A 12,208-nucleotide genomic window follows, 5' to 3' on the forward strand; every position below is an offset into this window, starting at 1 on the left:
TGCATTGTCAGATGATTCAAAATCTGCTTGTTTTTCGTTTAAAATTAGATCTCAGCAAAACGAAAGAATCAAAATAGTTGCAAGAACCTCAAAAATAAGAATGACTTCTCCCTCTTCTTTTTTCTAATATACCTGATAGGGATAAGTTATAATGATTCTGACTTCTCATCCGTTGAGACGAAATTTAACGATCAGGTTTTAAATTGAACATAGTACATTATTGGGAAAAAAAAGTTGAAGCAGTTTAATTTTATTACTACATGGAAGCGTATAATACAAATTATTTTTGGCCCTCACTAGACCAAAACTTTATCACAGAATATTAATTTTTTTTATTTTTATTATTAGCCTCACGACACTAATTTTCTGACTCCACCATAGATTACAAATTTTCTGTATTTTCTATTTGCTTCAATCTTTCATTTCATACCTTTGATCCCTAACAAACTGCCAGGCTCTATTTCTGAAACATGGCTAAAGAGATCTCGTGTTTTCATATTGTTCTTGATGTTGGTGCGGCTTGGTGGTAGAGCCAAGATTCCTCTGACATATAATCTTCACACCGGCACCAGAAAAAGTATTAATGCATTCTAAGTTTGTAACGAAACTATGAGAGCACATTGTAATGAAGGCAACCACTCGTATTAAGACAAAATCTAATGTATTCAAAGTTTGTAATGGAACTATGAGAACACATAGTAATGAAGACAATCAACTCTGAAAGTTAGTAAAGAAATCATAAGAAGACATTGTAATCAAGGCAACTAACTCATTTTAAGATAAAAAAATTTAAAACATTGCAACTAAACTATGATAGCACATAGTAATGGAGGCAACCAACTCATACTAAGAAGCAGCAAGCAAAGAAATAGAAAATTGTTAGAGCCTTGTTGGCCAAATGCATAACAAGATAATCAGATCACAGAGGAGCCCACATGGTAATCATACTGCATCCTGTGACACATCTTGTCTCCTCTCCTGTCTTTTGTGCATGCATATATAGCAATGCCTATAGCAAGTAGTTCTCATCAAAAAAACTACAGTTGATAAAAAATCAAAACACAGAAAACTAAAGCCATGGCTAGTACTAGCTACCATGTTAGATCAATAAGCTTGCCTTGCAGATCACATCCTGCGATAATCAGAGTCAAAGAGGAGCTTAGCAAGCTCAAAACATTGGAAACTCCATGCTGCCAGACATCAGAAGCAATTTGCAACAGTCTGTCTGGCTTGGCAGAGCTGTATGATTGCACAAATGATCTTCTTGGCCTTAAGTTAACCAAACAGTCCGCTCTGATGGATTGTCTGTTAGACGGGTCTGTGAGGCTTCTTGATATATGTGGTGGAACAAGGGATATTGTTTCACAAATTAAGGAACACACAAGAGACCTTGAATCATCTATTCGAAGGAGAAAAGGAGACATAAGCATTGAAAGTAGCGTTGTGAAATTCAATTCCTTTAGGAGGCGAATGAAGAAGGAAGCCAAAAGATTGATTGCATCTTTGAAACAAATAAAAAAACAATATGAGGCTTTGGCAATGTTGGATTCAGATCAGAAACACTCATCAGTGATAGGATTGCTGACAGAAGTTACATTGTCAAGCATTTCGGTTTATCAATCCTTGTTGATGTTTGTGACGGTACCAGTTTCAAAGACAAAGGGAAGGAGATGGTCAGCTATAACAAAGCTGATCCACACAGAACGAGTGTCGTGTGAAGAGGAAAACATGAATGAGTTGGAAAGGATTGATGCAGCATTGATAAGTCTTTGTAGATCAAGGAAAGGGGAGAAGATTGAAAGTGCACAACGAGGTCTAGTAGCACTGGAGACTCATTTTGAAGGCATAGAGAGTAATTTAGAGTGTCTGTTTAGGCGCTTGATCAAAACCAGAACCTTATTCCTAAACATGGCATCAGACTGATGTTCTTTAAGATGCTTCACTTGAAATTTTCCCAGAGGCAACCAAATTTTAGAGGATATGCATATGGATATGTAATTTTCAAGAGTTGTGTACATTATAATATAATTTTCGGAAACATAATGTGAATCAATGCTTTCATCCATCTGTTTTACAAGTCCAGTTACTTTTCTTTTAATCTCCCAAGCCCCACTACTTCAATTTTGTTACTAAAATAAATATCAGTTAAGTAGTTAAGTAGTTAACTAATAACAAGAACATAGCTTATTGACAAAAACCTGATACATAAGCATCACACAGTGCCACAAAGATCTTATTCTATTAGACAACTTATAAGCTTCCTTCCACCAATGCTCGCTGACAGCCTGAGGAGAAGATGGTGGTGATTAATGCATTACACCCGGAGTAACTTCCAGGACAGAATACACTTATCCAACAATGCAATTTACATAAATATTTAAAGGCCTCTCTGAGAACTGGTATTACATATAATTAGAGGTCAGTTTTTTAAGTAAAATCCACAAATATTGAGTAGTAGCAGGTTCAAAATTTGCTCACATGTAAATAATAGGCCAAGTGGCGGATTAACAATTGGTCAGCTATTTCCTATAAAATGGTTCTTGTGGATAGAGAGATTTTTAGTTGTGTTGCAAACAAGGACAACCATCTTTACGTGTACATGTACTTATTGAATTCAAAATCTCTATCACAACTTAAGAATCATAGCTATGCACAAACAACCCTTCAATCCAAATCAGCTTCAGATTTCTTAATCACCTTCTCACACAAATCTTTTAATTTGTAGTAAGTTTGGCTGTGGTAGATGTTTGTGATGATTGATGACAGTGTCCTCTTACGCATGAAACACCTAAATTTGCAATTTGGAGTTTGTGAAGGCTGATAAGTCATTCATACGAAGCAACCAACACAGTTTTGCCTTCTTCCAGAATGAAAATAAGAAAAATTTAAAAGATTGATTGCATCTCTGCTGAAACAAGTAAATAACCAAATTGAGGCCTCGCTATTGACCTATCTAGATCAGCAACACTTAAAATGTTAAGATCAATTAGTTTTGAGAGCATCACAGTGCTGGAGAAGAAATCAAAAAGACTGAATGCGTATTTAAAGCATATAAGGAACCATTATTGGATTATTCCGCAGAAGTTAATAGCAGTAGCATACAAATAATTCCAGTACAACCAACTGGACAGCATACAACACCTCGACAAATTATTCAGGATTGCACTGTCCATTTCTCTAATTTGCTCGACTATAAAGGATCAGTGAACTTATAACCGAGTAAAACGAATACATAATCATGTACTTTAGATTATTGGAAGCCATTCTGTGCAAAAAATATAACTGGCACGATAGATTATTGGAAGCCATTATGTGCAAAATAAAGCCAGGATGAATTTATAGGCATGGATCAATTAAGCAATGTGAGGAAATCAAGTCCAAAATGTCAGAAGTGGGATTTGAACCCACGCCCTCTCTCGAAGACCAGAACTTGAGTCTGGCGCCTTAGACCACTCGGCCATCCTGACAATGTTGAAATATTATGCTCTACTAGCTACTTGACTCCTGACTAGTTGCTTGAAAACTAGTAGGACAAAGATATGTAATAATATCACAAGCATAATAAAGCAAAGACTATCTCCCTGTTTGTCAAGATATACTTATGTTCTCTACATATGCAAAAATCTGCAGTATCAGTGTATTACAGTGTACTAACGTCTATGATAAAAGAGAAAAAATATAACCATCAATGAGTCTGCTTTGTATAATGCAGAGTTAATCGCCATTCTGATAACTAGGATACAGTTATAAGTTGTTGCTAAAAGACAATTCCTGCGAAAACCACATTTTTATATACTAATTTATCTTAGTTTGACCTTATTGTAGGTAACAAATTTGGCTGAAACTCTCAGGATTCTTGGAAACAAAAGAAGCAAAGCTACTCATTCACAGATGCTGAAGGTACCACCAGTAGTAGAAGTAGATGGGAGGTTCATGCATAAAAGCAGGGCATTAGTGATAGTTTGTAGTAATAATTGGCATAATCAGTGAGTAATCAGTGAAATAAGAGTTGCAAAGTTCAGGTTGTGTTCCAGGAAATTAGATGCTGCAGAAAATAATCTGAATTTAATAATTTTAGAGATGTAGCAATCCTTTTAATTTATAAATCGGTTACAACTCAGATTTCTTAACTGACATTTTTCTCGGTGTATTTGTTCTTTTACATATAGCGCGGTAAGTGAGAATTGAAATCTAGACCTCTTTTACCAGTAGGAGCAACTCTGCCACCGCTGAGCCTGTCCTAATTCTTTTGTAACTCAGTTTTTCATAATATAAACATCAAAATCCTATCGAAAATTAGCGTGAAGGAAATGCTGGAGTAACTTAATCTAAAAAAATTAACATGCAAGACAGGTGCATGAGCACTGATTAATGATTTTTGGGCTTAGCTTCCTTGATAAATTAAGATTGAGCTGAACGTTTAATATAAATATTTGCAGCAGGAGTCGAAATCAGAAGTATTTTAACTGTACTCTTCTTATATCATATTTTTGTACAAGCAGATTCTGTAAACAAGTATAATCCTATGACCCCTAGAGAATAAGGGGGTGATTGAGAAACTAGCAAGTAAGAACATTAAGGAGAGACACTCTATACTGGATAAGTCGCCTAATTGCAGCGTCTATTCCAGACTCGAGTCCATCAATGCTGACTGCAAGTGCCTCTAACTTATTTTGTACAGTTCGAACTTCATCTGTAACACCAGTACCTCGAGCATGTGCACTAAGGCTGCAAAGGGCAACATCAACTCTCCCTACTTCGTTATTGATCTTCTTTCCCTTCTCAATAACGACTAAACCTACTGGCATCAGTTTGGAGATCAAGGAGCATCCTCCAAGCTTGGTTTTCAAAAGGGATGGTGTGGACAAAAACAATAAGAGATGTCGAAAAATTACATTTGTAATACTGCTTAGTTCTCTAAGCACTCTGATCACCATCAACAAATGAGGATCTAATTCTAATAGAGGCAAAAACACAAATTTGCCTTCGGCTCTCTTTAGTAATCTAATACACTTCAAAGCATCCTTCTTTGCCTTCTTCCTGAAGGTGGTGTATGCATTTACATCTTGTTGGATGGAACCTCCACCTCTTCTACGCAAAGATGACTGAAGTCCTTGCACATGTTCTTTCATCTTCGACAACAAATCTTTAGCACAGCTACCCGCATCAAGAAGAGTCACTGAACCTTCAAGTGCCTCTTCAAAAACTTTACTATCTTGATGGTGTAAAATGGATTCTTGAGTGCGGCTAGTCTGAAGAAGCTCCTCGACACTATTGTACAGCTCAGCTAGCCCAACCAGACCTTTTAGGATAGTCTGGCCACTAATCGATTCTTCCAAGGATGGCAATGAGGCTTCCCAAATTTTAAGCTTGTCAAACTCTGTATCAACTTTGAGGGAAGTAGGGTGCAATCTAGAGGGCAAGCTAATGGACCTCACTGGGTGCAACCCAAAGGAGCAATTCATGGTCTAGTGTTTGTTTTTCACAAATGGTTACAAGTACTCTGTGTCTGAGATATGTCGGAATGCAAATTAAGGATCAATCTATATATAGAAGACACAACAAAAGCAAGCTAGAGAATCAAGTTAAACAACTTCCATGTGAGGCCAAATTGAGTGTACCTACTGGTTTAATGAACTTGTAACAAATTTGGAGTACAACAAAATTCTTTAATCTTTTCTCTAATTGTGGTCATTAAATGAACAACGCTCATCCCTGATTATCTTTCATTATCCACCCACCGATGTATGTAGAATTGATATAAAAATTAACCATTAGTTCGGATTTCTGCCTACATGCCCAACTTCTCCCCATGATCAATTCACAATCTACTACAGAATATTCCTTAATAAAATACACCAATTGAGCAATGATAAATCACTGACCCTGCTGATAATAGCCTTGTTACAAAGAATCACAGAGGTGCATAGAGGAGTAGGTAATATAATTTCGACAAGGTTACGACAAGAAATAGTAGCTTAAAAAAAGTTCTTAGGTCGTACAACCCTAGGATTTAGGGACGCCACATCAAGTAAAATTAAACAGGATCAGAAAATTATGCCTATGGTTATTTTAAAATGCCATTTTAATAATGTTGGCTGGCATGTTTAGGAGACAAGGAGGCATAAGCCATTATCATTTCCTTGTCAAATGGCAAATACAGTTTAATAATAAACCTGCATCTTAGAATTGAGAATGTGACCTCATTGGTTAGGGGAGGTGGAATGACTGACACATAAACATAAGATCGGCACTTCTGTGTATAAGACATGTTACTTACATATGGTTCAGAGGGTCCATAACTTAGCATGAATCTCGAAAATTGATATATGTTTTACTGAAATTGAGGCTAGTTTCAGACCACAATCATGAACGGAGACAGCATATTCTTTGGCCTTTTCTTGCCTGTAAAAAATTGAGACTAGAGATTTTTAGAAGTCTTTGAATGAACATTTAGGTATTGAAACAATATATGTAAGAGAATTATATAATGCATGTTTAGTAGACAAGGAGACATAGTATAAGGTTTTTATAAGGTCGGGTAACTTGGAAATTGGAGTGAGTCACATAAAAAAAATTCATGAAACGTTAAAACCATAATCTGCTGTTCAAGAATCCGGGGAAATCGAATGACAAAAATGATTAACACAACATGGGCAACATTTTGTATTACTATGAGATGTACATTGAACTTGTAGTATTCATGTTTGCGTAAAATGTCTTCAGTTAAGCTGCTTGTCACATTGTCTGATAACATTGTGGACTAGTAGTTCTTGCATAGCAGAAAAGAAACGCAGGTTAAGACATGTATTTAACGAATGATCAAGCAAACAATATTAAACATAATGATGCAAACCTATAATTATTTTATAGTCTAACTAAATAATGATGGCAAACTTCATTTTTTGATTTTTTTTTTCCTTTATTTCTCTATCGTCATCACTAATTCCACGTAACTACGTGAGTTACGTGATTATTTCTCTCAGACATTTGATTCCTCACAAGTGATTCTTGCAACCATCTATCAACGATTTTTAAAGTTGATTGGACACTGAACGCGGATGAAGTGTCCCTTCCGTTCACACAAGATACCTCATAGATGGTTGAATACTCAAATCAGCCGCTTGTCAGGAATCGAGACCCATCAGTTTTTTTTGTAGGTTTATATAATGCTCAACTTACCGGTTAGAGTCAGACTGAAATTTCAGAGTGCATCATATAATATAACCCAATCTCCAATGTCATGGCCGTCCCAACTCCCAACCCAACTTCAGAGTTCACCTTAAAGTTAAATTTTAATGACAAGCGTCACAAGCCCTCATATCATACTGGACCCTATTGCAACTATAGCAGTCCGAGAACCCAGTCAAGCCCAATGATGGACTCAATTGAATGCCAGGAGTTTTCTTTTTCTGAAGAAAAAAATGATACATTTAAAAACACCAAATTTAACTGCATATCACATATATGTTCAAATATTGCATGCTACATCAGTAAAACATGTAGAAAGAAAAATGTTCAGATTCTGCATGTCCTGGTCTTCTCCCTCAGAACAAACTTCTGAATCTTTCCTGTTGAATTAACTGGTAAATCATACATAAAAACCATCTGAGGGACCATGTGAAGGGGCAGTAGTTCCCTGCAATACTTGATAATCTCTTCACCACTCACATTATCATCATATTCATCCCTTAACTTTACAAAAGCACAAGGTGTCTCACCATTGACACTGTCAGGCCTTGCCACAACCGCAGCTTCGAGAACCATAGGATGATTTAACAAGACAGCTTCAATTTCAAGTGTCCCTATGATTTCTTTCCTAAACTTTATCACATCCACTGCGCGATCCTTCACCTGTATACAACCATCAGGGAGTCTAGTGCCAAGGTCCCCGGTTCTGTACCACCCATCTTCAAAAGCCTTTCTAGTCATATCCGAATCTCCGAGGTAACCGGACATCATAGTATTGCTCCTAAACATCACTTCCCCAATGGTTCTTCCATCAGATGGTACACTTTTCATTGTTACTGAGTCTTTGACATCAACTTCTTCCATGATTCCTTGTCTAAACTTTAGGCTTATTGTTGACATACTCAACTCTGCATTGGACAACTTATTAACAATCACGGGTCCGAGAGCCTCTGTCATTCCATATCCATACGTGATGTTAAATCCCAATTCTTGAACTCTGGACAAAATTTCAATTGCTGGCAGTGCTCCAGCAATTACTGCTTCCACTTTGTAGGCATTTTTCCGCGTATAGTTAGCTGGCGCCTCTGCAATCTTGTTCAGGATTGATGGCGCCCCGCATAAATGCGTTACTTGATGAAGCTCTATAGCATCAAAAATGACTTCTGTTGTGACATTTCGGGTGCAAATATTCGTGCCACCTAGCGCAGCCATTGCCCAAGGTAAGCACCAACCATTGCAGCGAAACATGTCAACTGTCCATAAGAACACCGGAAATTTTCTCATCTCAAATCGAAAAATTGCAGCCAGAGTATTGAGATAGGTTGCTCTGTGGCTGTAGATTACTCCCTTAGGCTTCCCTGTTGAGCCAGAAGTGTAACTCACTGATATGGGATCAATTTCGTTCTTCGGTTTAACTACTTGAAAATCATTTTGGCCCATAGCAAACAGGGAACTATAATTTAGGCAACCATTAGGAAGTTTTTCGAAATGTGAAACTTCTTGATCCGAATCTGGTATCAGAATTAGGATGGGGAGCTTGGTTTGTGCCAACGACAAAGTTTCGAATGCTGAATGCACAACTTCGACGAATTCAGAGTCTACGAAAATCACTTTGGCTTCCAGTTGCGTTAGTATTGAAGCCAACATTGTTGTGTCCAACTTTGTGTTAAGTGCAGAAAGCACACCTCCACTCATGGGAACTGCAAAATGTAACTCATAGAGTGCTGGGATATTTGGTGCCACAGCTGCAACCTGTCAAATTTAACAAGATCTATACTTACAGTAACTCATTTAACGGTTTTTCTAGTCTGTGTCCATAATCACACAATAATAACCGTTTTTTAGTTATGTGTCGGATTTCTAATGACAAGTGTCTTTGCCGAGGCAATTCGGGTTTGGTACAATTTTTGATGCCTAATTTGGAGTAATTAAGATGTCAAAGATGAAATGTTAGCTTTACACTTGCAAGTTGCAGGGAGATATTAATTTTGTACTCCCTTTGTCCTATTTAATTGTATACATTTCTTTTCAACTGCTCGACACGCATTTCAATGCTTTTATAAAATATAGTTCTGTAACTTATTTTTGAAATTTTCTTTTTCTGAATAAAAATATAACATCCAAACTTTAATTCAAAAAAAGAAAATTTTAAAAATAAATTACACAACTACACTTTACGGGAGCATTAAAGTCCGTGCCGCGTCCCGGTCCCCCAATGTATACAATTCAAGGGGACGGAGGGAGTATTAGATAAACTCAACGGTGTATAAAGTCAAAATATAAAATAGTCTAAACTACTCAACTTCAAATTGTCATTCCCTGAACTAGAATTAGGAAGCGTAAACAACGTTAAAGAAATAAAAAAGTCAGACCTCATATATTCCACAGATGTAATATTTGATGGCCGTCGTCATAGGTTTAGTCTGGAGTGTAAACGAATCTTAACCGACGAGTACTTTGGAAGGACAATCCCTCCATTGTTTTCCAGACAGGCAGAGCAGATTTTTTATTCGAATAAAGATGTCTGAGCTCGAGCTCGTTAATTTTTTAAACTTGAATTTTTAAAAAATAAATCTGATTGTTCAGAAATAATTATTTTTTTAATATAAATACTTATACGTTATAAATAGAATACATAAATATAAATATTACTTGAATATGTTATTTAACAAATATAAATGATATTTTTCAAATGAGCCGATCTCCACACACAGAAATCATTATTCTCAAATGAGCCGACCATAGTCGGAAGAATGGGTCATAAATATCATCAAACAAATACTTAACTCATATTAGTACAATATAATGTGTTTTAAGTTAAGAATAAAGTTCATCCTTGAATATCTTCAAAATATTTTCATATTAACGAAGTTGATTGATCGGTATTCAAGTCGTATAAAGTTTAGACTAAATATCATAATACATAAATTATCGTTTTTTGTTCTAATTTTATCGAAGTTGATAATTTATGTATGAGAGCTAAATCAAATATTCTTACATTTATATACAACTCGATAATTCTCGAATTATCGAGAATTGATAGTTTAGTCTCGATATATGCAAGTTCAGTTTATATATAAGAACTTAATTATGAGAACTAAATCAAATACTCCTACACTTGTATATAACTCAATTAAATTGAGAGTTGATAATTTAGTCTTGATATATGAGAGCTCGATTCTAAATCATGTTCTTATGTATAGGAACTTAATTATGAGAACTAAATCAAATACTCCTACACTTGTATATAACTCAATTAAATTGGGAGTTGATAATTTAGTCTTGATATATGAGAGCTCGATTTTAAGTCATGTTCTCATTGCAAGTGAGTAATACTCCCTCCGTCCCTTTTTATCTGTCCATTTTGGAAAGAAAAACACATACCAAGGAATACTTAATTGTATAAACTTTTTCATTAAATACCTCTAATTAATATCTTGAAAATGGTGGAATACCCCTACTTTATGTCTTGAAAACATGAATTCAACCAAGTTTTAAATAAGTCAAGTCTTGAAAATTGAAATTATGGAGATATATTTGAAAAACTATCATTAAATTAGTTTTGAAAGTATAAATGGACAAATAAATAAGGACAAATCACTTCAAGATAAAACATATCACTTCAAGATTTCGAGGAGAGTTAAAGCTTAAATTTACGAGAATAATCAAAGCAAACTAACGTCGAACTTTGTCCTTCATTAACGAGCAACAAAGTACTGAAGCCTTGAAAAACATGTAACGGCAATCAATTAGTAGAAGCTAATTAAGGAAATGAGAAAACTTACAACATCACCACGGTTAACTCCCAAAACATGTAGAGCAGACGCGATCTTGAGGCATCTTTGACGCGTTTCACGCCACGAAAATTTAGTGTTTCGATAAACGATAGAGACCCTTTCGGCATGAACCAATGCTGCTTGTTCCAGGAAGTTGATCGGAGACAAAGGCATGATCATGTTGTTTGCTGAGCATTGAATCACACACTTCATTTTCTCAATCTTCTCGTCAATGGTAGCTACATATACATGCACAAACCATATAAAATATTAACCTGAGAAGCACTAACTCTTTTATATTCTAGAATTTACATTATATTATTAATATATCATACGATAGGATGAACTCTTGAAATACAGCGCAAAAACACAAGACCTGCGCTAATGGTTCATACTTGGTTATGACGTTTATTTTTGCCGTCATCCATTAATTGTCAGTTTTCTGTGACAAGTACGAATACGACTTAATATTAGGGGTGTACTTCATGAAATTCGAGTATATTTAATTGTGATTATTCAAATTCATTAAAATCTTTTGCTATTCAATTAAGATTTTAAATTATGCTACAAAATATGGTGATATTTAATTGAGATTGTTTGAAATCAACTAAAATATGGTGATATTTAAGTGATATTTTTTGAAATCCCACCAAAATTCATGAAATTTGAAATATTATGCTTAAATCCTAAAGAATCTGCATAAACTCTACAACATTAAAATCCGCACAAAATCAAAATCACATACAATACATTAAAATCTATAGATTAAAATCCTAATTAAATGCACCCCTCTTAACATTTCAAATATAAAATGTGAGAAATTCTTAAAAATACAGGAACAATGAGGTAATTACGTAACATATTTAACAAAACTAGACCAAGCCACCCGTTAACAAAACAATCTACGAAGATGAAAAACAAATCAATGAAATACAATGTATTAATGAAGACGGTAAAAGAAGTGTACCGTTCACTATAGTCAATTAGTCATAACCGTGTACAATCAACAAGGCATGAATGGCTGAATTGTCAGGCCTTCAAAAAACAAGTCCCGACTGCTAAATAGATTTTTGCCCACTTACACTATGATAGTGTGATCGTTGGAGCTAGTTTAGAGAAAAAGGAAAGAGTTTATGATTTGTGAGTTGCATACAGGAGTACCATCTTATGAGTTGTTCTTCTATTTATAAGACGAGAATAGGAAGTGTAACGGCTGCAGATTTAAATTGTTGTAACTCAGC

The 12,208-nt window shown here is 35.4% G+C and overlaps 3 protein-coding genes and 1 non-coding gene across 5 annotated transcripts; 1 reads left to right on the forward strand and 3 right to left on the reverse strand.

Annotated features, from left to right (window-relative positions):
* Window positions 1–937: 937 nt before the first annotated feature.
* LOC108199131 (uncharacterized) lies at window positions 938–2,049 on the forward strand. The gene has a single exon (XM_017366874.2). It carries the CDS (start codon window positions 1,078–1,080, stop codon window positions 1,921–1,923), a length of 846 nt encoding a protein of 281 aa, XP_017222363.1. The 5' UTR covers window positions 938–1,077; the 3' UTR covers window positions 1,924–2,049.
* A 1,334-nt stretch (window positions 2,050–3,383) lies between these two features.
* TRNAL-CAA (transfer RNA leucine (anticodon CAA)) lies at window positions 3,384–3,467 on the reverse strand. Its single transcript has one exon. It is a non-coding gene; the product is annotated as a tRNA-Leu (tRNA).
* Window positions 3,468–4,480: 1,013 nt separating this feature from the next.
* Window positions 4,481–5,499, reverse strand: LOC108198368 (uncharacterized). Its single transcript, XM_017366122.2, has one exon. The coding sequence runs from the start codon at window positions 5,463–5,465 to the stop codon at window positions 4,560–4,562; it is 906 nt and encodes a 301-aa protein (XP_017221611.1). The 5' UTR covers window positions 5,466–5,499; the 3' UTR covers window positions 4,481–4,559.
* Window positions 5,500–7,432: 1,933 nt separating this feature from the next.
* LOC108198369 (butanoate--CoA ligase AAE1) lies at window positions 7,433–12,106 on the reverse strand. 2 transcript variants are annotated; one of them, XM_064082589.1, is made up of 3 exons: window positions 11,935–12,106; window positions 10,977–11,206; window positions 7,433–8,943 (listed from the first exon to the last, which is right to left on the reverse strand). In XM_064082589.1, the coding sequence occupies exons 2-3, from the start codon at window positions 11,178–11,180 to the stop codon at window positions 7,519–7,521; spliced, it is 1,629 nt and encodes a 542-aa protein (XP_063938659.1). In that variant the 5' UTR covers window positions 11,181–11,206; window positions 11,935–12,106; the 3' UTR covers window positions 7,433–7,518. The 2 variants fall into 2 exon arrangements, with proteins under 2 accessions (XP_063938659.1, XP_017221612.2); XM_017366123.2 differs by lacking the exon at window positions 11,935–12,106 and having other exon boundaries at window positions 10,977–11,237.
* Window positions 12,107–12,208: the final 102 nt, after the last annotated feature.

This window comes from Daucus carota, chromosome 8, assembly GCF_001625215.2.
Source record: "Daucus carota subsp. sativus chromosome 8, DH1 v3.0, whole genome shotgun sequence".
NCBI lineage: Eukaryota > Viridiplantae > Streptophyta > Magnoliopsida > Apiales > Apiaceae > Daucus > Daucus carota.

Excerpts from the sequence above, each read along its gene's own strand:
- LOC108199131 (XM_017366874.2), top strand. The coding sequence starts at position 1,078 with ATGGCTAGTACTAGCTACCATGTTAGATCAATAAGCTTGCCTTGCAGA.
- LOC108198368 (XM_017366122.2), bottom strand. The coding sequence starts at position 5,465 with ATGAATTGCTCCTTTGGGTTGCACCCAGTGAGGTCCATTAGCTTGCCC.
- LOC108198369 (XM_064082589.1), bottom strand. The coding sequence starts at position 11,180 with ATGAAGTGTGTGATTCAATGCTCAGCAAACAACATGATCATGCCTTTG. Across the intron at positions 8,944-10,976 it reads GAGTTAACCGTGGTGATGTT|GTTGCAGCTGTGGCACCAAA; the intron begins GTAAGTTTTCTC and ends TAAATTTGACAG.